Raw genomic sequence first — 23414 nt, forward strand, 5'->3', positions numbered from 1 at the left:
CCCAGCAGCCCCCACAGGCCCCATCTCCCTTCTCATTGCATCATGGGGCAGGCATGCCTCCACAGCATGGACCTTCTCTCTGACCCAGGCCGCGCAGCTGGCGTGGGTTGACGGATGGTGCCGTGAGAGGTGATGGGCTTTCCCAGCTCTGCTCGCCCACGCTGCCCTGCCACATGCTATCTGGACTGCAACGTTGCTGCTCACTGGTGCTGTAGCATCTGCCACCCCCGGCCACCTCACCCTGTTGGCCATGCCCCTGGCCCCTCTCCATAGCTTGGCCACATGTAAGGTGCCCAAGCCAGCCGGTGTGTGCTGCTCATCCTGATGATGTCCATGGTGGGCCACGCAGAGGCTCAGCACATCATCCGGAGGATGTGGGATGTCCTGGCAAGCCCCTGGCACTCAGTGTTTCTGGTGGGGCATCCAAGGCAGCAGTGGGCCAGGGCAAGCAGTGGGAAGGGCAGGAATGTGGGGACGTCTTGCTGGGTAGCTACAGGCACAGGTACAGCAACCTCACCCTGAAGGTCATGCCCGGCATCTGAGCAGTGCCAGCACTGCTACATCCTCAGGATGGATTATGACTGCTTCAACATGGACTGCTTGCCCGCTTTCCTGGCTGGGCTTAACCTGGCATAGACCGGCCTCTACGTGGGGTCCCTCTTCTCCTGGGAGAAGTGGCAGGTCACCTGCCAGCCCTCCAGCAAGCGGCTCCTGGCATTGCAGGACTACTGTCCTGATGTCTACCCGCCCTATGCCAGCGGCATTGGCTACATCCTCTCCCTGGACATGGCCAAGATGTTCTGGAGGCAGCCAACACGTTCACCCCATCCTCATGGAGGATGTGGGCATCTGGATGGAGGTGGTGGGGGTCCAGGCAAGAGCCAGACCGCTTTGCGAAGCAGAACGTTGCAGACAAACACAGCACGCCTGCAATTACTCCTACCTGATGGTGATCCCTGTCCTGAGCCCTGGGAGCAGGACGGGGCTCACGGCACCATGCTGCAAGCCCCCAGCCCACCCACTAGAAGACACCCACCGAGGACCTGGTGATGGAGAGACCACGGCCATAGCCTGTGCTGTCTCCCCAGCCCCAGTGCTGCCCAGCATCGCCCACCCCAGCTCCTTCCCTTGCAGTGGGATGCAGCCTGTGCCCCAGTTGGGCTCTCTGCCCTTCCCAGCCCGTGGCAGCCCTGCTCCCCCCCACAGCACGGCAGCACATCCTCCAGGTCCTGGTGGTCCTAGGCACAACTGGAAGCTGTCAAGAAGTGGGCAGGGGCAGAGAAAGCACATCTGCCCCACGGTGTGCGGGCTGGGAGTTTCTCAGAGGCTATAAATAGCCGAGTTCCCCTTCTGCTCATCTCGAAAGTGAGAAGGGGAACATCCCACAGAGAGGGGGAAAGAATCGGTCAGTTGTCATCGCCGGTAAAAAAAGCTATTTTTAGTTTTATTAAAATGTCTCTCTTCTATAAACTTCCAAAATATCCGGGGCTGTGTAGCAAAGCTGTTGCCCCTGGGGCTGGGGATGGTGGCACTCATGGTGGGGTGCAGCCAGTGGCAGGGGACACCCGAGGCTCCTCTTTGTGATCCAGGGAGGCGTGGGGAGAGCCGGGGGAACAGGGCACCCTGGGGCCACCCTCGAAAAGGGGCATGTGGGGACCGTAGTGGCCAAGGGGGCTGAGGTGGGTCTGTGGCCGGAGCAGGAGCTGGTGCAGGGTCTCTCCCACCTGCACCAGGCTGTGGGAGAGGAGTTGGAGGTGGGAGACAGTGTCACTGGCCAGGCTCTCCAGCAGCGCCTGCTGCTGCCGCGACGTCTGTAGGATCTGTACCAGCAGCTGCTGGACGCTCTGGAGCAAGCCTGCCACACCAGAGCCTGCAGTGAGAGAGGGGGTTCAGTGGCAGCAAACCCTCAGCACTGCTCCGAGAACCCCCTGTGAGAATCTCAGGATGCTGCAGGGACGACTCACCATGCAGGCTTGCGTCTGACACCTCTTCACCCGCTGCCGGCTGCTCGCTCATGGCAGATGTCCCAAGGGAGCCTGGGGCTGCAGCGGCCACTGGCAGCACTTGGTTTCCTCTTCCCATCCCCGGGGACGTCTCACCAGGAAAACCTGCCACGAGGGTTTGGCATGGAGGGAGCAACCAGAGCACTGGGCCACCCAAGCCCCGTGCTCAGCCTGACCCTGCCGCAGAGCCCCAAGCTGGCACTGGCTGCAGGAGCCCTCGTCTTCTGTCCCCACGGGCAGGACAGGACAGAGCTGCCCCCCCTGGAGCAGGGGGGCTGGCTTGAAGCTGCAGACCCTTACCAGCCTTTTGATCAGCTCTTTCCTGCTTCAGGGTGGTGTGACAGTCTGTAAGGAGAGCAGACCCAGCCGGTGAGCTGCGGCTGCCTCCTGCCCGGGGATGCACAAGCACAATGGCCTGGGCATGGTACTCACCCAGGAGGGGATGGGGAGGAAAGCAGCCACCGGCGTCTGCAACGAGAACCGTATCAGACCCTGCTACGTGGGGCTGAGGGGGTTTACCAGGCCAAGCGGGGCAAGGAAAGCCTTACGTGGCACGGCTTGGGGAGTGGGCGGCACTCCAGCGATGTGGTCCCTACCGGCTGCTGGGAGAGAGCAGAGAGGAGAGATGCACCGTCTGATGGGGATCACCACCAGCCTGGGGTCTGCCTGGCTTGCCCCGGCCAGCCCCGCAGCCCGACATGCCCTAGCCACAGCTCCACAGCGCCCTGCAGGGCCCCAAAGCGTTTCACGAGCTAGATACAAAAGCAGGAGTCACTCACCCACCACTGCAATGCAGCCACCTCTGGGCTGGAAGGCAGCAGCGGCGTAGCAGCGTGCAGCAACGCTAAACAACAGATTAGGACTGGAAGTGAAGGAGAATCCCACATCCACTTGAAACTGCAGGGGGAATTTAGGGAGACAGAAGGTAATTACCCAGTGTGGGATGCTGGCCGGGGTGCCCACGCAAATCAGACCCAGGGACGTATCCTGCATCACCTCCGTGCCAAACCCCTGGGAATGCGCACAGCGAGGGGAGTGTAGGATCTGCCCCTGCGTGTGCTGCGGGACAGGGGAGCTGCAGACACCTCTGGCCCTCACACACAGTCCTAACTCATCAGAAGCTTTATGGTGTGACGGGGGAAGGGTCTGCCAAAGGAAGGGGAGTCACATGCCCTGCAGTGCCGCACAGCCGCGAGAGCCCCCTGGGCTGGATAAGGGCCACTGTCCCTTAGAGACCTTGAGACCCAGGGCAGCCAGCAGCCTTGCCATACCCTCAGGCTGGGTCAGAGCCGGGGACCCCTCCTAGCCCATCCCACTTGGAGCGGCACTGGGCCACGCTGCGCCCGTAGCCGGCCGCCACCAGCCCTCGGGAGATGTCCTGCCACAGCACTTCGTTGGGTCACGACGTAGAGGCCATGAGCAAGGCGGCCTCATCCGAGCCCCCACCAGCGCCAGGAGGCTGCTCACCTCCCCCTCACACTCTGGGGCTGGTTTGGAGCCAAAGCCTCTGAAGAGAGAAGACCCAACCTCCCTGTCGGCGAGCATCCCTGCTGAGGGACTCGTGATGGGCCCCCCGACACTCTAAACCTCCCATTCCCATCATGCTGGCATGGACTTGGGCTGGAGCCATGGCCATGCAGCCCGGTGCAGCGGGGCAGAGCGGTACTTACGGCTGTCTGGCTCATCCTTCACACACTGCAGCAGCGGGGACAGCAGCATGCCCGGGGCGTCCCTGCCAACATCGTGCTCTGCAGAAGGAGGGTGAGGGGGTGCAGAAAAGAGCTTCAATAACCGGTAGATGTGGGGTGCCTGCCACCCCACAGCTGGTACAAGCCCCACGCTGGCTGCCTGAGCCCACAGGTACCTGGTGGCTCTGGCGAGGATGGAGAGCGGGCAGCAAGGGCTGACCTGCGCTTCCTGGGGGGCAGCTTCACCAGGTCTAAGAGGAAGAGAAAGAGTTTGTCAAGGGACCCCGGGTGGCTGGATGGTACCAGTGGTCCCCCCGCATCCCACCTCTAGCCACCCTGCCAAGCCCACCTGCCCGTCCCCAGCACCCACCTGGCATCCTCCGCTCGCCAAAGACTGGCCGCCCAGCCGCCTTCCAGATGCTCTTCATGGCTCGGTAGTGTGGGGGCAGCCGGGGCGAGTGGCAGCCGGCCCTCCGGCGTGTTTCCCGCTCCAAATGGAAAGCCTGCTTGAGCGCCTTCCACTTGGAGCGGCACTGGGCCACGCTGCGCCCGTAGCCGGCTGCCGCCAGCCCTCGGGAGATGTCCTGCCACAGCGCTTCGTTGGGTCGCGACGTGGAGGCCATGAGCAAGGCGGCCTCACCGGAGCCCCCCACCAGCGCCAGGAGGCTGCTCACCTCCGCCTGCGTCCAGGCTCGCCCGCGGGGCATGCCGCCGGGGCTGAGGGTGGGTGCCGGGGGAAAGCTCGGCCCCGGGCCCGGTGGTGAGGCTGGGATGGGCAAGGATCAGCCCCGGGGCTCGGCCGTTCGCTCCCGAGGGCGCACCGGGAGTCTGCCGCGCCGGGAGCCGCACTGGGAGCCACTGGGAGCTGCAGCGGAAGCCTCCCTGGGAGCCGCACCGGGAATGGCCGGGAGCTGCACCGGGAAGTGCGGCGGAGACCGCCGGGAGACGCACCGAACTCCCCTGCGCTGCAGCGGGCTCGGCGGCGGGAGCTGCCGGGAGTCGCCGGGAGCCGCACCGAGCATGTGCAGCCCCCGGAGGAGCCGCTGGGAAACGTAGTCCTGGCCGTGACATCCATTCCCCCCCTACCCTCCTTCCCCCGCCATCGTCACCCGGCGGAGGGAGTCTTGGTCCGCCCGCAGGCATCCCCGCCCCGGCCCTGCCCGGCTGGAGAGGTTTGGGGCAGGGAGCCCGGGACAGGACCACCCCCGGAGGGGCTGGGGGATTGGTGTGTGTCCCCTCCCAGCCCCGAGGGCATGGCAGGGGTGCCCATCACGGCAGCCCTCAATGCTCAGGGAGGGAAAGGAGCACCCCAGTCCCCGTCCCCCCCCACCCCGCTTTCCAAGGGTGAGATGCAGCTGCAGCCCCATGCAAAAAGGGCAGCAGAAACCACATCCGAGCAAACATGCTGTGCCCTTGCTGCTTTGGGAATGCGGAGACTGGGCACACAGACGGGACCCCGAGTCCGGCTCTCCAAGGATGCCCAGGTTCCCTGCACAGTCCCTAGGATGGATGGATCTGCTGAGCACCGAGGGATCGGGGCAGGGGGGAGCAGTCTCAACCTGGCTGCCCAGCACAGCGCTGGCCCCACATCCCCACCGCTTGCTGTCCCGAAGGCAGGGGTGCAGGATTCCCTCGAGATGGGAACTCCTGTGCGCCACCCTGGCTGGGGCTCCCCCTCGCCCCGGTCGGTGGCAACACTGTGACACCCCCCCCCTCCCCCAGGGCTGTGACCCAGGTGGTGCCTCTGGGGACCCCACCAGGAAATGACACTTTCCATTTCGTGTCACACCCGACTGCCAAAGGGGGCTGGGAGGGGGTTGCTGTTTCCCCTGTGGGCTGCAGTGTGAGAGATCGAGGGAGAGATGGAAGAGGGCGTCACGTATGCCGATCTGCACTTGCCCCCCCCACCAGGTAATGGCACGCTGCTCCCTGCCCCTGGCACTCCAGCTCTCCTGGCGGGTCCCCTGCCCTCCTGCAGACCCTTGACCTCTGCAGAACAGTTCCCCCAACCCTGCTCCCCTCGCTTCCTCCTTTCGGGTGTCCTCTCCCAAACAGCTCCTCTCCATCCCCATTGCAGACTGCCTGCTCTCGGGGTGGGGGGCAGGAGGGGCTCAAGGGCAGAGGATGCCCACTGCACCCCGGTGCCTCAAGTGCACACAGGCACCCCACACTCTGCTCTCCGCCGCGCCCCCCCCGCCCCCTGCCCCGTGCCAAGTGCTGTCTGCAGGGAAACAACTTCTAGGAGGGTCAAGGTGCTGCAAATGGGCTCGCCCTCGTTTTTCCTGGGCTCCCTTGCTTCCTCCTGAGACCCTGCCCAGGTTTCACAGACCTTTCCTGTCTGGGCGGTCCCCACCACTCCCACCAAGCCCCCAGGACTGAAGCTAACTCCCTTTCTCAGCTCCTCAGCAGCCGGTGCGGCTGCCCTGGTGCTGGGCAGCCCTCAGCCTGGCTCTCCTCTCCCTGCTGCTCCTGCTGGCACAAATCATTCTCGTCGCCTTGAGCTTCCACTGTGAGTACCAGCTTGTGCTGGTCGGGCTCGGGCTGGGGTCGGGCTCGGGCTGGGGTCTTGGGGTCAGGGTTGTCACAATGGGGCCTGTGTACCAGCTGACAGAGCTGCAGCTTGCCCATGGAGCTGGGCTCCCCTGCTTGGGGTTGAGAGTGTTGCGGGTTCTGGGGCAAGCAGGAAAATCGATGAGGCAAGACCTTGCCTGCCTGGCTGGGAGAGGAAGGTGGGGGGACAGCATGGGCTTGGGGATGGGGGGCATCCTGCTCCACCACGTAGCAAAAAAATGAAGAGAGGGGGGAGAGCGGTGACAGTGAAACTGAAAGGCAGAAGCACTTTCCCCGAAAGCCTGTTTTGTGATGGGCTCCCAAACACAGCAACAGCATCAGGGCCCTTGGCGGGCTTGGTGGCAGGTCACCTAAAGGGCGGGAGGGCGGATACCCTCAACCTCAGGGCTGTCCCATGGGAGAAGGCACTGGGTGCTGATGGGAGCAGGAGCCCAGGGCTGGTGGGGACACTCCTGTGCTCTTCTTCTGTAGATTTAGGACAGCAGGCAAGCTGTACCCATGGTCCCTGGAGCATGGAGGAGAGCCCCAGTTATGGGCTACAGACAATGAGAGGTAACAGAGCCTGGCAGGCTCCTGGACGAGGTTTGGAGAGGGCCTGGCTGCTCCTTTCAAGAGGCAGGCTCTGTCTCTACTCCTGAACATGCCCCCCCACTCAAGTCTTTCTTCACCCTTGTTGCCTGTCCCCTGGCTTATGGCATGGAGAGCTGCCCCAGAGCTTCTGAACAGGCTGCACTGCTGGGATCCCTTTGGAAGAGATGACCCCAGAGTGGTTCAGCATTGCCTGGGCATGCACCAGGCTCATGGCTGCTATGAGCATCCGTGTGCCGGATGGCATCGGGCGCTCCCTTTCGACCGGTCTCTGGTGAAGCTGAAATCTTGACTGCATTCTCAGCTTTTGCAAATGATATTTGTATCACACTCCCAAACCTGGAGCCCCCCGACCCACTTGCCCCATGCCATCAACTTCATGCAACCAACCCATCTGCCCTGGCATCCCGCTGGGGAGCTGGGGCTGGGATGTAGAAGCTGCGCTCCAGAGCAAGGGCAAGTGGAGGGTCTTGTCCACCAGGCAGCCACAGGAGTGTGCTGGGTTGGTTGGCACCCTTGCTGCCCCGTGTCACCCTCCTGACCCTTGGGCTGGGGACTGGTGGCAGCCCCTGACAGCTGCCCTTTCCCAGGCTGTGTTTCTGATATGCAGGGCGATGCCAGTTCTGCCCGGCCGGCTGGCTCTGGGATGCGGGGCACTGCTACTACTTCTCCTCTGCCAAAAAGACCTGGGAGCAGAGCAGGGAGGACTGCTGCTCCAGAGGGGCACGGCTGGTCACCATCCGAGGCAACACCACCCTGGTGAGTGCACCCAGCCTGGCCTGTCCAACTCCCCGCGGGCATCGGGCTCTGTTGGTGACCACCTCAAGGTCCCTCAGCAGTCACCCAGCCATCATCAGCATCCTCTCATCTCCCTGTCCCTGGCCCACGTACCCAAAGCCTAGCCAAGCCTCCAGGCAGGGAGACGGTGATGCTGTGCCACAGCTGCGCAGCCCCCATCTCTAATTGCGTGGCTGGGGCTGGGTTTCCCCCCAAGGGAGCTCATGCAGGTCCTCTCCTGTGCTAGGCTTTCCTGGCGGGCACAGCCAACATGGGAGTCTTCCACGTGGGGCTGAAGCGGGATGGCTCCAGGTCTGACTGGAAGTGGCTGGATGGCACCGCGCTGCAGGGGTGAGGCTGTTGGCTTGTCCCCAGCCAGGACTACTGAGGGTCTGGCATCAGGGCTCGGGGAGGGGGACAGGGGGACAGGCAGCCCACTGGCATGTCAGGGATGTGCTCCATATGTTGGCCACCTCTCATCTTCCCAGGGCTGCACTGGGGCATTTTAGGGAAGGGGCCTGACCCTGGTGCCCACACCCTGCCTGGGTGAGGGGCTGGAGGGGTCCCCCAAAAGCAGATTCCCAGGATTTGCTTGGTGCAGCTGGTGCTGAGCCCTGCCAGGAGGGACCTGGGGGTGCTGCGTGCATGATGGGGCTGGGGGCTGCACGTCAAACAGGCAGGGGTAGGGTGAGGGGGCATCAGGGCATGTGTCCTAATTGGGAGGTGGGTGGCAGGGGACAGTGCTCCATGGGGTGGGCGAGCTTTGTCTCCAGAGCATCTCTGTGCAGCCTCTGGTCCCTGGCTGGAGGAGATGCTGATGGGATAAGCCAAGCCCTTCCTGCCCATCCCATCTCAACCTGCTCTCTCCCTGCAGGCTCTTCCCAATCCAGCGCTCCACCAGCTCCTTCCTGGCCTGCGGCAGGGTGTCAGGCTTGGGGCTGTCAGGCGGTTGGTGCGGGGAAGCCCTCGGCTGGGTCTGCGAGCAGAACGCAGCCACCCTCCAGTGGCTCCACTCCTCATCCCCTGCCTTCCTCTGGGGAAACACCACCTACACCTGTGTAGGGCCCTGACGACCATGGGGACCTCCAGCCTGTCCCACCACCTTGTTCCCAGCACCTGGGCAACCCAGTTGCTGCTAGCTCCTCACTCAGACTGCTTTACCCCGCTGGATCTCTGCACTTTGCCAATAAACTCTGGCACTTGGATGCTGTGACTGGCTTTGGAGGATGGGGGTGGTGGGATGGAGGTGCCTCCTCCAGCTCACTGACTCGGTCACATCACTGCCTGGTGGGAAATGACAGCTGCCGCAGCACTGCAGGAGGTGGCTGGGAACAAACATCAACCCGAGCATCCTCATGGCTTCATGACGATGCCGTCCAGCCTCCTGTGCAGGCTGGAGCAGGTCCCCCAAAGCTTTGGGCTTTCTGATCATGGTGGCTGACTGGGGTTTGTGCTTCTCGGGAAAGGCAGCTGAGAGGCGACACTTTGCCTTCCCAGTCCCATGGAGGGCTTGGGCTGGGCAGCAGCTTGTCTTCTGGTGCCTGCTTGTTCTGAGGAGGTCACAGCAAACACCTTCATTTTGCTTTGAGGCTGGGTGATGTGCAAGAGCCTAAAAGGCCTGCTGGGGCTTGGCTTGGAGTCCTGGGGGCTGTTATGGTTTTGATAATAGATCACCTCTGCAGCTCCGGCTTGGACATCCCTGGGGTCCCTCCTGACACATGTGGAGGACCAAGCCATCACCATCACTGCATCCTGTCTCCCGAGCAGGGGCTGGGATGGGGAAGGGGCTGGAAGATGTATGGGGCAGCATGGCCAGTACAGACGGGTCTCAGGGCTCCTTACAACCTGAGGAGATGGATGCAGAGTGTCCTGCCCAGGATGGAGCTCATTCATTCCCCAACCCCGAAAGCAAGAGCGGCCTCAGAAATAAAAACACTTTTTCCAAATAAAGCAACTACTTCTGCTTTTCTGTACATCAAGAGATGGCTCCACCTCATGCAGACACAGCCTGCCACCTGACCGCAGCGGAACAAGGCAGCCCTGAGTTCCCAAAATGCTGCTGCCCAAAGTTGCGCAAACACGCATGGCCCAGAGCGTGGTCTACGCCGACCTGAAGTTTGCCGTGGCCCCCCCGCTCACCGCCCCTGCCTGCCCTGCAGTCCACGATGAGGACGACAGCCCCTACGAGAACGTGCCGCTGGGGCCAGTGCCCATGGAGCCCAGTCCAGGTGAGATCCCAGCTGTGGCCACCAGCGTGGGAACGGCCCGGTGCAGGGTGGGCAGCGGGTGGTGGCAGTGGGACCACGGGGTGATGCTCGTGGGTGCTCATCTCTTGCAGGTCGCTGGCCCCGGCGTTGGCGCGTCCCCGCAGGGCCGCTGGCAGGCAGCCTGCTGCTGCTGCTGGTTGCCACCGTGGCCCTGGGGGCTTGCTGTGAGTCGGGGTGAGGGCAGCAGGGTAGGGGGTGGTTTGGGGAAGGGCGGAGAGTGCCGGGAGCAGGTTTGGGGCTGGATGAGAACTGGACTGCTGTGGGGTTATCAGGGCTGTGGGCTGCCAGGCCTGGGGGTTGCCTGGGGCTGGTGGTCTGGGGCTGGTTGCTGCCTCTTGCATGGCCACCCTGAGCTGCCCTCCATCCGCCTGCACTGCCCCTCACTGCCTTCCCCTTCCATTGCCTCCGCTTTCCCTTCCCTCTGCTCTTCCTCCCCTTACCCTCCCCTTGCCTCCTATTACCTTCCTTTTCCCTTCCCATTGCCTCCTATTTCCTCCCACTGAGGCTCCTGGTGCTGGGACTCCCGGGTACCAGGTGGGTGCTGGGCATGAACCAGGCAGTCAACAGCTTCTTTTCCCCCAGCATTTTGTGCAGGTGCATGGTGCCATCTCTGAAGGAGATATCAAAATTATCATGATAAACTTCAGGAGCTGTATGAGAATCTGTGTAAAGAATAAGTTGTTTCATCTTGGCCATCTGCACCTCTCCCACCTTCACCAGCCATGGGTAGAGGTGTTGGGCACTGCCTGGGCATCTGTTCCTGGCCATGGGACCAATGCTTGGGCATGGGCAGTGGTCTGGCCTTCCTGCCCAAGCTAAGGGTCTCTGGGACTGCAGCTGCATGGGGGGTACCACGGGGCTGGCAGTGGGCTGGGAGCACGGTGGTGGCACCTCTCTCATGCTCCTTCCCTTCACCCTCTGTGCAAGAACACCCTATGGGAAGATAAGCAACTTCTACTGCTCTAACAATTTTCCACGGATCTGTGAGAACCCCCCGAATCTGAGCAGCCCATCCAAGACCCTCTTTCCTCTCCCGGCCAAGGGGTGAACTCTGTGACTCCCTTTCCATCGCAGGACTGAGGGACAGAAGCTGGGGTGCACAGCAAAGACACCCTTCCCCTCCTGCACAGCTACATCTCTGCACACTGTTGCCTCAGCCGGTTTGCAAAGCTCTGGGGATACAGGTTGGGAAAAAAGGTGTCTGCATTTTAAAACCAGACTTGTGGAAAACAGACTGTATTTCTGTGTTCCACACTCACGCCCATGTCCCTGCCCTCCAGCCCCCATTCCCCCAACCCAGGGAGGGGATGCCGGTACCAAGCCCTGCTTACGTCTGCTGTCTTCTGCTGAGGCTGATTTGCGAGGAAGGCCAGGCTGGATGGGGCTTTGAGCAGCCTGGTCTAGTGGGAGGTGTCCCTGCCCATGGAAGGGGGTTTGGAACTATGTGATCTTTAAGGTCCCTTCCAGCCCGAACCATTCTGTGGTTCTGTGTGTGATTCTGTGCCTCTTGCACTTTGTGAAGCTGGGTATGATGGTGCTATTGGTGACCCCACACTGTCCCCCTCGGGGAGTCCTTCGGTTTTACTGGCTGCCCCTCATCTCTGTCACTGGCTGCCACTGGCTCCTGTGTTGCCCTTTCTCCTCCCTCCATCACCTGCCCTTGGCCACAGCCTGTCCCAGAGCTGAGCTTTGTTATCCCAGTTGGAGAAGAGCCTCAATCCCAGGATGAAGATGGAGCACATCCTCCTGGGCATGTGATGGTCCAGGCCCAGGGAGGACATGCTGGTGGAGGGGGAACATCAGGCAGGATTTACGAAGAACAAGTGATGCCTGTCTGTCCTGCCTGCTGCTGTGGGAACACTGGGCTGTGGATGAGGGGAGAGCAATGGGGGCCATTTGTCATGAACTTTTGACGTCTGGAACATGGTCTCCTTGCTAGCAGAGTGGGGAGATGTGTCCAGGAGAAGAGGAGAAGAAGGTGGGTGGAAACCTAGATGAAGGGAGGGCTGCAGAGGGGTGTCAGTGATGCCCTCATCCAGCTGACAACATCTCTGTGGGGTTGATCCTGGCGCTGTGTTGTGGTTTTGGCCGGAATGGCCAATCAGAACAACAGATGGCCCTCCCCACCCCCTCTCCTCAGAGAGGCGAGGAAGAGATAAGGAGATTTAAAAGTTTAGAAAAATAATTAAACTACTTTAGTGAAAATAATAATAAATAAGAAAAGAGTAAATAATAATAGAATAATAAAAATTAAAGAAAAAAAAATGTATACAATATATACAAACCTGTATCCACCTCCCAGGATGACGATCGCATCACCAGCAGACACAGGAAAAGTCCCAGACTGCAGTCAGCGACAGGCGGGAGCTGAATTCTGGAACTAGAGTGAGGAATGCTCGGATCAGGATCAAAGGCAGACGAAGAGACAGGTTTCTCCTCAGACGTTGGCCATTGAAGAAAAAGCGAGCCAGAGCAGCCTTGCCCCTTTGATCCCTGAGCTTTTATACTGAGCGTGATGCATATGGGATGGAATAGCCTGTTGGTCAGTTTTGGGCCACCTGTCCTGTCTGCTCCTCCCTGCGGGTGGGACCTCTCTATGCTTCTCCGCTTCTGACCCTCTAACGGGGCAAGCAGCAAAGTGAGCTGACCTCGGTTGTTATAGCAATAAGTCTAAGCAAGAGCCTCTGTGCATCCCATTCCTTGGTACAATCAGGTCTTATCAGTCTGAGAGTGAACAGTTTCTGAACAATATGCTGTTAATTTCAGACTTCAGTCAGTTAAAAGAGGCCCAGCTAAAAAGTAAAACTACAAATCAGAAAATTGGTTCTGTTTTACCTCAAACCAGGACAGGCTGATGCTCCTTGAAGCCTTCACTGGTGGCCTGGATGATGGGATGGAGAAGGCCTCAGCCAGCTGCTGGGCGATACCAAAATGGGCAATAGTGGATATACTGGAGGACAGGACTGGTGTTCAGAGGGGCCTGGAGAACCTGGGTGATGGGAGCCTGCTGGGCTTGGATGGGGGAAAGGGCGATTCCTCCAGCTGGGAAGGGAGGAGAAACCCCACACATCAAGATGAGCAAGCAAGCAGGCATGCTGAACAGGGGACCCACGAACCAGAGGCTGGACAGGAGTCAGCAGCATGTCCTTGGGGTGGCAGAGCCCAATGTCACCGTGGATCGTGGTGGCTGGACCTCAGGGCTCCATGGGCAGGGAGCCTGCTCTTCTGTGGGCACTGGGGAGACCATGTCTGGGCTCCCCAGCACAAGCCAGACACAGCAAGTCCTTGTTTTGAACGATAACTGAGATTGCAGGGCACCTCCTGCAATCAGGTCCCAGCCTTCCAGCCTCGCCATGCTGTGGGCTGGCTCCACCAGCCTCCTTCCACACCTCCTCTCCCAGCAGCTGCCCACATCCAGCTTCAAAAAGTGGTCTCTGCCTTATTCCCCGTCTAAAAGGTGTCTTTCTGCAGAAACTCTCAGTGAGAGGGTCAGTGCTGCCCCTGGACTCCCCCACCCACCCCAGCTGGGTTAGGGACAGGGGTCCCGCATCACCCCCCTGGCTGCTCAGGTCCCACTATGGTCTTAGGCTTCTTTCCCACATGGTGGCAGGGGTCTCCCCTTTCCACCGTGTTCTCAAGCCTCCTCAATGCTCACCCCTCCCTCCCACTGTCTTAACGCTCCTCACCTCACCCCCAATTTCCTCCCATGGCCTCAGGTCTCCCTCATTTGCCTTCCGTGATCTTGGGGATCTTCACTGCACCCCCATTTCCCCCATGGCCTCTGGGATGCTTCATTCACATCCCATGGTCTCTTGAGTGCTCTTGAGTGGGCTCTTGAGTGCACCCCTTTCCCCCCCATAGTCTCAGGGTTCCCTCATTCACCCGCCATGGCCTCAGGGCTCCCCAGTGCTCCCCCATCTCCCACATGGTGTCAGCAGATTCTCGTGCTGATGGCACCGCTGCCTGCACCTTCCCCAGCCAAGGCCCAGCCCCAAGCCCCGGGCAGGTGACGGAGGCAGGAGAAAGGGCAGGATGGTGGCTGCCGATGCTGAGGGAACGGACAGGCAGTAAATCCACAGGACTCCCCAAAGAGGCCAAGTTGGGGACACCAATGGGCCTTCATCCCCGAGCTCCGAAGAGACGCAAATGGCACATCTGTGCCATCAGTGCACCAGGGAAGCCTTGGGGCAGCACAGCAGGCGGGAGCTGGGATTCGTACCAGAGTCCCGGGTCACTGTGAGCTGCGCTGGCCGCGGCACACGGGGACACAGAGAGGGACGGTGCAAGGTGGTATAAGTGCATGCATGAGTGCAAGAGAGGGGAAGAAGGTCTTTTTTTTTTTTTTTCCATAAGCCTTGCTTTAAAATACAGACACCCTTTCTCAGCACTTTGCAATGCGGTCGAGGCAATGCGTGCGCAGGGGAGAGGGTCTCAGGATGCACCCCCAGCTCCTGTCCCTGAGTCCTGTCACAGAGTTGGGTAGCGGCGCAGTCAGGCCTTGGCCAGGAGAGAAAGGAGGGTCTTGGATGTGTTGATCAGCTCCGGGGGTTTCTCACAGATCCACGGGTACTGTTTCCACCATTTTGAACTCTCTGTTTTGCTGTTAATTGACAGCTTGCATTCTGCAAGATACCTAGGAGAGAGGGCATGTCTCAGAGGGGCAGTGACAGCATCTTCACCATGGGCACCTCTTTCCACACGTCCCAGTGTCGCTGGGGTGGGCAGGGCGCCTGGCACTAGAATCAGTCTGAGGAATGGCCATGTTCCTCCTCCCCGGCATGGCTAAGGGGCAGGTGGTTGTGCCAAGGACTGCTGCACTTACACTGGCTTGCTGTCCTGCTGGAAAACATCCACCTTTGTGTCAGAAAATTGTGTTCCAATCCAGTAAATGGCACCATTTGCCCACATAAAATCCTGGGGGGAGAGAAGCTGTGGACCACTTGCCCCATGCCCAGCACTCGCCTGGTGCCCGGGAGTCCCAGCACCGGCTGTGCTCATTCCCTGGGACGAGCCCTGGGATGGGAACCCAGGGCTCACTGTGCCATCCCAGCACCTCCACAGATGCCACTGCCACTGGTCCCACCATCGCCCCCACCCTCCTGCAGCGTCACAGCCCCCCTGCTCTGTACCGGCATCGTCCAGGATGGCCAGTTGCCTTGGATGAGCAGCTGAGCGTCTTTCTTTCTGCAGTCTTCATAGCTGGCCCAACAGCTCTTCTTATGCGCTGAGATGAAGAGGCACTTGCTCCTGTAGAGCACCCAGCCCGAGGGGCAGCACTCTGGCGGTGGGGACACAGCTCAGGCACTTGCCCTCCCACGGATGCTCAAGGGGGCTCAACCTGGCTGGGATCAGCTCCCACATCTGCCCGGCAGCATCACTGCCTGTTCCCCCTCAACCCCGCCACGGCCCTACCTGTATTCACGCATGCGCGCAGGCGGCTCGCGGTGCTCTCGCTGCTGTTGAGCTTCCCCAGCACCTCCTGCATCTCCTGCTGCAGCTCAGCCAGCTCCTGCCTGGCGTCCCCCAGCTCCAGCTGGCTGCCGTTGCCCTCCCGCCAGGCTCGCTGCAGCTCCGCTCTGGCCCATGCCAGCTCCAGCCGCATCTGCTCCAGGCTCTGCTCCCGGGCGCTCACCTCCTGCGAGAGGCGGCCCCGCTCGGCCTCGTACTCACGGGAGGTGTCCTGCAGGCTGCGGGTGACCTGCCAGTCTGGGGACAGGGTGGGTGAGCTGGGACAGCGGGATGGCACAGCCCCGGGCAGGGGGATGTGGGACTGACCCTGCTCAGGGGGTAAGATGGGCAAGTCCAGGGCATGGGGAGAGGGACAAGGCAACCCCAAGGATGTCAAGGGGAGGCAATGGAAGGCAATGGAAAGGCAATGGGTAGGAAAGGAACGCAGTGGGAGGCAGCGGAAAGGGAAAAGGAAGGTAGTAAGAGGCAAGGGGAAGGCAAGGGGAGGGTAAGGGAAGGGAAAGCAAAGGGAAGGGAAAGCGGAGGCAATGGAAGGGGAAGGCAGTGAGGGGCAGTGCAGGCGGATGGAGGGCAGCTCAGGGTGGCCATGCAAGAGGCAGCAACCAGCCCCGGACCACCAGCCCCAGGCAACCCCCAGGCCTGGCAGCCCACAGCCCTGATAACCCCACAGCAGTCCAGTTCTCATCCAGCCCCAAACCTGCTCCCGGCACTCTCCGCCCTTCCCCAAACCACCCCCTACCCTGCTGCCCTCACCCCGACTCACAGCAAGCCCCCAGGGCCACGGTGGCAACCAGCAGCAGCAGCAGGCTGCCTGCCAGCAGCCCTGCGGGGACGCGCCAACGCCGGGGCCAGCGACCTGCAAGAGATGAGCACCCACGAGCATCACCCCGTGGTCCCACTGCCACCACCCGCTGCCCACCCTGCACCGGGCCGTTCCCACGCTGGTGGCCACAGCTGGGATCTCACCTGGACTGGGCTCCATGGGCACTGGCCCTAGTGGCACGTTCTCGTAGGGGCTGTCGTCCTCATCGTGGACTGCAGGGCAGGCAGGGGTGGTGAGCGGGGGGGCCGCGGCAAACTTCAGGTCAGCATAGACCACGCTCTGGGCCATGTCTTGGGCTGCCTTGGTGGCCCTGGCAGCTCCTGCTCCACTGCACTCGCCCCCTCTCTCAGGACTGTAAAAGAGAAGTGCGGCTGGTTTCTGCAGAAGCAGAAGTCTGCTGTGAGGTGCGGCGGACGGGAGGTGGAAATCACAGCAATGGGGACCAGCGCTCTGCCATTGGCCCCAGCACTGCCATCCTGTCTCCTTCCACGCCCCGAAACTGCTCACAGGGTCCCCTGAGATGGCGCTGGGACGGTGCAGCTCGGCGTCACGGAGCTGGGCAGGGCTGCCGGGCTCAGTCTACTGAGAATCGACCCAAATCCTTGCGTCAGAGGAGAGCGGAGCCGGCTTCCATGTGGCAACAAGTGGCTCTGGGGCTGGGCCCATCTTGGGTGGAGGTTCCCCCTCTCTGCACTCTGGTCCAGGGTTTGAGCATTGCTGCTGTGCAGAAAAGTTCACCTTAGTGCCTAAAAGGGATTTCAACTTTGCAGCGTGAGCTCTTGCTCTTTTCCCCTTCTCCTGGCCACATCTCCCCACTCTGCCAGCAAGAAGACCACAGGGGACCATGTCCCAGTCTTCAAAGGGTCCTGATAAATGGCCTCCACTGCTCTCCCACCGTCCCCAGCCCACTGCTCCCGCAGCAGAAGGCAGGCAGGTCAGGCAGGGGCCACTTGTCCTTGGTGAGTCCTGCTGGGCTTCCTGCAGCCACCACCATGTCCTCCCTGGCCCTGGACCACTGCATGCCCAGGAGGACGTGGTCCATCTTCTTCCTGGGAATTGTGTGGGAGCTGCTCAACCTTTAGCTTTCCAAACCTCCTTCCTGCCCCGTTTGAATCTGGCTGTGATTTTTGCCTTTCTCCGGTGATGGAGGACTTCCTCTGCTCTTGCAGATGTGATGGAGAGTGGCCTTGCAATGCTGTGCTCCCCCAGTACCGCTGCACACCCCCAGTCCTGTCCTAGGAACTGTCTGTGTCCAGATGTGCCCAGCTGGTCCCCAACTCAGTGCCCCTTCTGAACCCTGCCTTCCTCTGGATGCAGTTCAGTAGAGACCTCTGAGATGCTGAGGGGATGGGGGCTGGGACTGAGGAGGAGACGCTGTGAGTGCTGGGGTTGTAGTCTGGGGAAGAGAAGGAAAAGTGGGTGTCATTGCTCTGTGCAGATCTCTGGCAGGCTTTGGAGCGGTGCTAAAGCCGGGGTCTTCCAGGAGGAGACCAGGGAGAGGACGAGGCAGCGACACAAGCTACACCATTGGGGAATTCCCAATACCAGAGGTCAGGAGGGGAAATCTGCATCCGTGAAGAACTCCAGCCCTCCCCAGGGCTGTCTCCAGGGCAATGTTCTCCTGTGTCCAGGCTGGCCCTGCTCTCCCCTAGCTTTCTGCTGGCCCAGAGATTTGGGTCCATCCTTGGTTTGTCACTGCCCTGACCTCAGGCCATGATGCCTTGGCTCCGTGCTGGCCCAGGGGGACCATGAGCACTTTCAGGACGTGGGAGGGGACGGGCCAGTGGTGCTGGGACCAATAAGACGGTGCTGGTCCCCACAGCTGTGCCTCGCTGGTCCCATCTGCTACATCTCAGAGCAAACTTCTGCTTCTGCAGACACTGCCACACTTCTCCTTTGCACCCCTGAGAGACGACGCAATCGCCAGTGAGCAGGACCACCCTGGAAAGGCATCCTGAGGGCAGGGTGGGAGTCAGCAGGTCTCGGGGATTGCCCAGCGCTTGCCCACATGGCCCAGAGCATGGTTTATGCTGACCTGAGGTTTGCCAAGGTGATGGGGGGCCGGAGCATGGCCAGCCAGGCGCTGGAGGCAGGTGAGAGCCCACAGCACCCTGCCACACTGCCCCTGCCATGCCCAGCCTGGTGGGCTCAGCCGCTCTCTCCTGCCTTCCTCCAACAGCCCTTGGCATGGACGAGGCAGAGAGCCCCTACGAGAACATGCAGCCGGAGCCGACGGGGCAGGACGGGGACGGGGCCCAGCCCAGCACAGGTGAGTTCTCAGTTGGAGCCCAGGGGACCCGGGGAGGTCCTGGCACGGGGAGTGGGTGGCACTTTGGGGTACTCCCATTGCCATCCTTGAAGAGAGGAAGCACCCACACTGTGCCACCTGTGCCACCACGCTGCCATTTCGCTGCCCGCAGGCCGGAGGTCTGGGGGCTGCCAGGGGTTTCCCAGCTTGCCAGGTGATGCCTCCGGTTGGTTGTGTCTTACAGGGCGCTGGTCCTGGCGGTGGTGCATCCCTGTGGGGCTGATGGTAACCTGCCTGCTGCTGCTGGTGGCCACTGTGGCCCTGGGGGCTTGTTGTGAGTCAGGGGTGGGGTAGGCACTTCTGGGGCTGGGGGTGGCTGGGCAGCATGGGGAGAGGGAGGCAGCTGGGCTGGGGTGGGTGCCATGGGTGAAAATCGTGGGGGGATGAAGAGAGGCATGTCCACGCACCATGCTCATGGCTGGGTCCCTCTGCTCTGTCTGCCGCAAGCTGGCCTGTATCCCTCGCACACCATGGGTGCCTCCCTTGCCTCCCATCACCCATCTTTCCCACCTCATTCTCCATTTCTGCTCCCCTTCCTTCCCTTCCAGGCGTTTCCCAGCCTTGAATTGCTGCAGCCTCCCTCCGTGCCCCTGCCCTGCCCAGTCTGTTCCTACACCTTGTCCTGCCTTGCCCTGCTCTCCCCTGCCAGGTCCTGCCCAGCCCCTTTCCTGCCTTGTCTCTCCCATCCTTTCCCATCCAGCATGGACACCTCCCTGCCTTGCCCTGCCCATCCTACCACCCAAGAAGGGTCAGTCCCATGTCCCCCTGCCCAGGGGGGATGTAGCTGGGCCCGCTGTCCCAGCTCACCCACCCTGTCCCCAGACTGGCAGGTCACCCGCAGCCTGCAGGACACCTCCCGTGAGTACGAGGCCGAGCGGGGCCGCCTCTCGCAGGAGGTGAGCGCCCGGGAGCAGAGCCTGGAGCAGATGCGGCTGGAGCTGGCGTGGGCCAGAGCGGAGCTGCAGCGAGCCTGGCGGGAGGGCAACGGCAGCCAGCTGGAGCTGGGGAGCCTGAGCGCCGAGCTGAAGCACCTCACGGGCGTCCTGGGGAAGACGGAGAAGGAGATGCAGGAGGTGCAGGGGAAGCTTAATAACAGCGAGAGCACTGTGGCCATCCTGCGCTCCTGCACGGCTATAGGTAGGGCAATGGTGGAGCAGGGACGGGGTACCCCAGGGAACTGGCACCCCTCCACAGGTGCAGTGCGGAGGTGCACTGGCTTTTTTGGCCACATGGTGGGGACAGGGTGGTCCAAAGGCTGAATCACAGAATAGTGGGGGTTGGAAGGGACCTCTGGAGATCATCTAGTCCAACCCCCTGCCAGCGCAGTGTCACCCAGAGCAGGTTGCACAGCAATGCGTCCAGGTGGGTTTGGAATGTCTCCAGAGTTGGAGACTCCACCACCTCTCTGGGCAGCCTGTGCCAGGGCTCTGCCACCCTCAAGGAAAGAAGTTCCTCCTCATGTTTAGATGGAACTTCCTATGTTCAAGTTTGTGCCCGTTACCTCTTGTCCTGTCAACACTATGCCTGGAGCAGAGGCTGAGCCTGTGATGTCTGCTGGGAAGATGTGGGGCTGTTCCCAGTCCCCCCCAGGGCATCTGTGGCTGAGCAAAGACCTGAGCCATGCCCCTGCCCCCAGATTGCTGCCCTTCAGGCTGGCTGATGTACAGGGGCAAATGCCTCTTCATCTCGTCGGAGAAGAAGACCTGGGAGGACAGCAGAGATGAGTGCGAGAAGAAATATTCTCAGCTCCTGGTCACCAAATCCTGGAGTCGCTGGACCGTGCCGGTAGGGTGCTGGGGGAGCTGAGGGAAGGGGCTGGTGCATCCAGCCCTGGCCTCCCCAGGTGGGCCAGCACCATTCTGGGGGCCCCTGGTCTGCCAAAACATTGGAGGGTGCAAGGCTGATCTCTGGATGTGGTGGACATGGGGCAGAGAGCCTCCGGCACCCCTGGATGCTTCCCAAGCTGGAGGAGGGCACCAGAGCTGCTCAGCTGTCCTGCCCCAAGGATCTCCAGCCTCAGGGGCTCCTTGGGGAGATGACCACCCCCAGCAAACACTGCAGCACATAGGTACCATGGAAAAGCCACTAAAAGGCCCTTTTCCTCCTTCCCCAGGCCTTCCTGAAGAACGCAGACATCCCATACTGGATCGGGCTGCAGAAGAGCAGCTTCCCCTGGTATGACTATGGCTGGCTGGATGAAGGGGACGCAGAAGACGAGGGAGTCTCGGATGCCTGGTTTTGGGCGGACGGCTCCCTTTATGAAAGGTACCCAGCAGCACAGCCTCTTCCCAAAACCCTCTCTCCTCCAGCATGGCTTTAGGAAGCATTTTAAATCCCAGTGGTACCCAGTCCCAGGCACAAGCACTGGGCAACAAAGAGCATGAAAGCAGCTGAGGCCGAGGGGAGGCGGGTGCAGTGGTGCGACGAGATGCTCAGAGGCTGTGCAAACGGAAAGCCGAGGCTCAGGTGGGGCACGTGCAGGGCATGCACAAGCAGGAGGCAGCGAAAGAGGACAAAAGAAACCACAGGGTTTATTTGGGGTCTAGACAAAGCGTTTGAGCACCACCTCTATCTATCCCCCACGTGCCTCCCTGGTCCCTCCTTGAGGGGAAATTGAGCCTTGCCGCCCGCAAAGGGTCCCAGGGCTCCTCCCCACCACGTGCACCCCCTCCCCGGCTTGCCACGGCTTCCTCTTGCGGTGTCTGAGAGCAGTGGGGAGGAACAGACCCATCTGGCTGGGTACCGGGTGCTCAGCCCCTGCCCGCTGCCGGTGCCTCCATCCTCAGCCCCGCTCTGGGGGGCTGCACCCCACCATGTCCCAGGGCAGCCCCTCCGTCCATCCACACGCTCTCGGGGAGGACCGGGCTCCCCCCACTGCCAGGTGCTGCGGGGATGAAATATGCCCCAGCAGCGAGGCTGAGACTCAAGCAGGGAGGAAGCTCAGGGGAGTCGCAAGGCATGAAAACCTTTTGCAGAGGGTTTTCTCAGCCTGCCCCAGGAAGGGCAGGGATGCATCAGCTGAGGCTTCGGCCTGTGAAATCAGTAGGGGAGGACTGGGGTATGACTGCATTTGCAGTCTTTGACTGCAGCATTCAAACCCTCCCCTGCGAGCGTGCAAGAGGCAGCCCTCAGCAGCCCTGGCTGCCTCGGTAGGGAATGGTGGACATGTCGATGGTGGCCCCCTGATGTGTTGTTTCCCCATCCAGGCCGTGGCAGGCGAAGTCGAATGGGTCCTGTGCCATAATAAGCCGCGGGAACATCAAAGCTGCCCAGTGCGCTGGTCCCGAAGACCTGCACTTCTGGATCTGTGAGAAGGCGGTGGGGCCGAGCTCCCCTTTCATATGATGATGGCCGCTGGCCCTGGCATGGCTGCGGTGAGTGTGCCCATGCCAGGCTCTGCCGTGAGCCCTGGGGTGCGTGGGGACTGTGGGGTATGCGCGGAGGACAGCGGGGAGCCCGGGCCTCTGCCTGGGGCATGCTGACCCCCTCCCATGGAAGGGGATGTGTCGGATGGAGCCTGCCTCCATCCCTTTGCTGTCATGGCAGCCCCTCGTCTGCAGTAGCTCAAGAGACACCCCCAAGGTGCGGTGCAGCAAAGGGGCAAGATGGGGGAAACCCCTTTGCAAGCTGCCTTCCCAGCCCCGCTGCGTGCAGTGGAGGCTGGGCAGCACCTCACTCTCATCCCCCGCCTTCCCTTGCAGCACCTGCACCCCGCACCGCCTCCACCTCAGCCTTGCTGCACCCCTGCCCGGCATGTCCTATCCACGCAAGTGAAACACTTCCCTCTCTCAGACCCCTGCCCTCAGGCTGCCCAGATCCTTCCCAGCGATGCTCAGGCATCGCGCAAACTGCGGGAGGCGGCAGTGGCCGTTTTCCCCCCCAGCTGATGCGCTTCAGCAGAGCAGTACGGGTCCCACATCCCAGCCCCACACCTGCACAGGGTCCGCTGGGTCCACCTGGGGATGCCCGGACCCGGACGCAGAGCAGAGCAAGCCCTTCAGCCATGCAACAGTCCCCAGCACGGAGCCAACTGCGCTGCTGGGAGGCGAGGACGTGGGAGCTGGGGACGCCACAGCCCCACAGCTGGCCAGGTCCCCTCCCCACCGCAGGGACCTTCTGCCTGGCCCCATCCCAGGAGCAGCTTGGCCTTGGCTTTCAGGCAACCCCGCAAGAAACTGCCTCGGCGCCCAAGGAGGAAGCTGTGCCTGAACCTGCCAGCACCTGTGCTCACGGTTGGGTTTTTGTTTTTTTTGGTGCTAATTAGAAAGTAGAGCAATGACCCTTAGGATTGTATGATGCGATGGCACCTTTCAAAAGCAAAAGCAACTCTGGCACGTGCAGTGGACTGACGCTTTGCGAGACAAGTCATCAGGATTTTAAATAGTTACCACACACGTGGTGCATGCAAAGATTAAGCAAAATAGCCCTGATGTAACACTGCAACCAGACAAAGAGCAGAGGAAGTCATGTTCAACCAGGCAAAGACGCTCTCAGTTTATTACGAGGTCGTGTGTGCCATATATAGTTGATTAATTGCTATGTGAATTAGCTTGCTTGAAGAACTAAAGGGTGTTAAAGGCAGGCTTTTTGGAGGTGGCACATGTCACTCCTCTCTCCCATCTGCTGTCTGAACCCACTTTGTAGCAATAAAGAGACACAACTTGTCTGCTCTTTGCTTCCTTGTGTACCACTGCAAACACAGACACAAGAGCACGAACCCAAAGAACCTAAATAATAAATGGGAATTTAACTGAAGCCATTTCAACTGAGATGGCCACTTTGGGGGCATCGAGATCTTGGGCTGAGCCAGTCTGGCTTGTGGTCCTTGAGGGGCTCCCCAGAAGCCCCAGGCAAGACTGTGCAACCTTTTGGGGCCGGGGGTCCCCTCCGCGTCTGACCTGCATCCAAGAAACAGAAGTG

At 61.1% G+C, this 23414-nt stretch overlaps 4 protein-coding genes across 8 annotated transcripts; 2 read left to right on the plus strand and 2 right to left on the minus strand.

Annotated features, from left to right (window-relative positions):
- Positions 1 to 1435: 1435 nt before the first annotated feature.
- On the minus strand, positions 1436 to 4671 carry LOC128902611 (uncharacterized). Of its 3 annotated transcripts, none has more exons than XM_054185905.1 (8): positions 4062 to 4671; positions 3868 to 3942; positions 3674 to 3751; positions 2552 to 2602; positions 2436 to 2471; positions 2304 to 2348; positions 1965 to 2108; positions 1436 to 1870 (listed from the first exon to the last, which is right to left on the minus strand). In XM_054185905.1, exons 1-8 carry the CDS (start codon positions 4396 to 4398, stop codon positions 1533 to 1535), a joined length of 1104 nt encoding a protein of 367 aa, XP_054041880.1. In that variant the 5' UTR covers positions 4399 to 4671; the 3' UTR covers positions 1436 to 1532. The 3 variants fall into 3 exon arrangements, with proteins under 3 accessions (XP_054041880.1, XP_054041881.1, XP_054041879.1); XM_054185906.1 differs by having other exon boundaries at positions 1436 to 1855; positions 2552 to 2605; XM_054185904.1 differs by having other exon boundaries at positions 2552 to 2605.
- An 855-nt stretch (positions 4672 to 5526) lies between these two features.
- LOC128902861 (killer cell lectin-like receptor subfamily G member 1) lies at positions 5527 to 8818 on the plus strand. The gene is made up of 6 exons (XM_054186512.1): positions 5527 to 5602; positions 6090 to 6200; positions 6734 to 6814; positions 7461 to 7609; positions 7875 to 7978; positions 8502 to 8818. Exons 1-6 carry the CDS (start codon positions 5554 to 5556, stop codon positions 8695 to 8697), a joined length of 690 nt encoding a protein of 229 aa, XP_054042487.1. The 5' UTR covers positions 5527 to 5553; the 3' UTR covers positions 8698 to 8818.
- An 892-nt stretch (positions 8819 to 9710) lies between these two features.
- Positions 9711 to 23363, plus strand: CD72 (CD72 molecule). Of its 3 annotated transcripts, none has more exons than XM_054186732.1 (8): positions 17899 to 18279; positions 18366 to 18455; positions 18679 to 18768; positions 19317 to 19631; positions 20131 to 20279; positions 20608 to 20759; positions 21701 to 21868; positions 22196 to 23363. In XM_054186732.1, the coding sequence occupies exons 1-7, from the start codon at positions 18195 to 18197 to the stop codon at positions 21837 to 21839; spliced, it is 1020 nt and encodes a 339-aa protein (XP_054042707.1). In that variant the 5' UTR covers positions 17899 to 18194; the 3' UTR covers positions 21840 to 21868; positions 22196 to 23363. The 3 variants fall into 3 exon arrangements, with proteins under 3 accessions (XP_054042709.1, XP_054042707.1, XP_054042708.1); XM_054186733.1 differs by having other exon boundaries at positions 20146 to 20279; XM_054186734.1 differs by lacking the exons at positions 17899 to 18279; positions 18366 to 18455; positions 18679 to 18768 and adding exons at positions 9711 to 9855; positions 9966 to 10058.
- Positions 14221 to 16522, minus strand: LOC128902951 (B-cell differentiation antigen CD72-like). The gene is made up of 6 exons (XM_054186735.1): positions 16330 to 16522; positions 16127 to 16219; positions 15307 to 15600; positions 15024 to 15172; positions 14717 to 14808; positions 14221 to 14527 (listed from the first exon to the last, which is right to left on the minus strand). Exons 1-6 carry the CDS (start codon positions 16472 to 16474, stop codon positions 14386 to 14388), a joined length of 915 nt encoding a protein of 304 aa, XP_054042710.1. The 5' UTR covers positions 16475 to 16522; the 3' UTR covers positions 14221 to 14385.
- Positions 23364 to 23414: the final 51 nt, after the last annotated feature.

Source organism: Rissa tridactyla, chromosome Z (genome assembly GCF_028500815.1).
Source record: "Rissa tridactyla isolate bRisTri1 chromosome Z, bRisTri1.patW.cur.20221130, whole genome shotgun sequence".
NCBI classification, from domain to species: domain Eukaryota; kingdom Metazoa; phylum Chordata; class Aves; order Charadriiformes; family Laridae; genus Rissa; species Rissa tridactyla.

What these genes read in the sequence shown, in the direction of transcription:
- LOC128902611 (XM_054185904.1), bottom strand. Translation starts at nt 4,398, where the DNA reads ATGCCCCGCGGGCGAGCCTGGACGCAGGCGGAGGTGAGCAGCCTCCTG. An exon ending in TGGCGAGCGGAGGATGCCAG is followed by an intron (nt 3,943 to 4,061) that starts GTGGGTGCTGGG and finishes TCTTCCTCTTAG; the next exon opens with ACCTGGTGAAGCTGCCCCCC. An exon ending in GAAGGATGAGCCAGACAGCC is followed by an intron (nt 2,606 to 3,673) that starts GTAAGTACCGCT and finishes GCTCTCTCCCAG; the next exon opens with CAGCCGGTAGGGACCACATC.
- LOC128902861 (XM_054186512.1), top strand. Translation starts at nt 5,554, where the DNA reads ATGGAAGAGGGCGTCACGTATGCCGATCTGCACTTGCCCCCCCCACCA. An exon ending in CGTCGCCTTGAGCTTCCACT is followed by an intron (nt 6,201 to 6,733) that starts GTGAGTACCAGC and finishes CTTCTTCTGTAG; the next exon opens with ATTTAGGACAGCAGGCAAGC. An exon ending in TCCGAGGCAACACCACCCTG is followed by an intron (nt 7,610 to 7,874) that starts GTGAGTGCACCC and finishes CTCCTGTGCTAG; the next exon opens with GCTTTCCTGGCGGGCACAGC.
- LOC128902951 (XM_054186735.1), bottom strand. Translation starts at nt 16,474, where the DNA reads ATGGCCCAGAGCGTGGTCTATGCTGACCTGAAGTTTGCCGCGGCCCCC. An exon ending in GGCCATCCTGGACGATGCCG is followed by an intron (nt 14,809 to 15,023) that starts GTACAGAGCAGG and finishes CTCTCCCCCCAG; the next exon opens with GATTTTATGTGGGCAAATGG. An exon ending in CAGCAGGACAGCAAGCCAGT is followed by an intron (nt 14,528 to 14,716) that starts GTAAGTGCAGCA and finishes CCTCTCTCCTAG; the next exon opens with GTATCTTGCAGAATGCAAGC.
- CD72 (XM_054186732.1), top strand. Translation starts at nt 18,195, where the DNA reads ATGGCCCAGAGCATGGTTTATGCTGACCTGAGGTTTGCCAAGGTGATG. An exon ending in CGGGGCCCAGCCCAGCACAG is followed by an intron (nt 18,456 to 18,678) that starts GTGAGTTCTCAG and finishes TGTGTCTTACAG; the next exon opens with GGCGCTGGTCCTGGCGGTGG. An exon ending in TGTGGCCCTGGGGGCTTGTT is followed by an intron (nt 18,769 to 19,316) that starts GTGAGTCAGGGG and finishes CCCTGTCCCCAG; the next exon opens with ACTGGCAGGTCACCCGCAGC.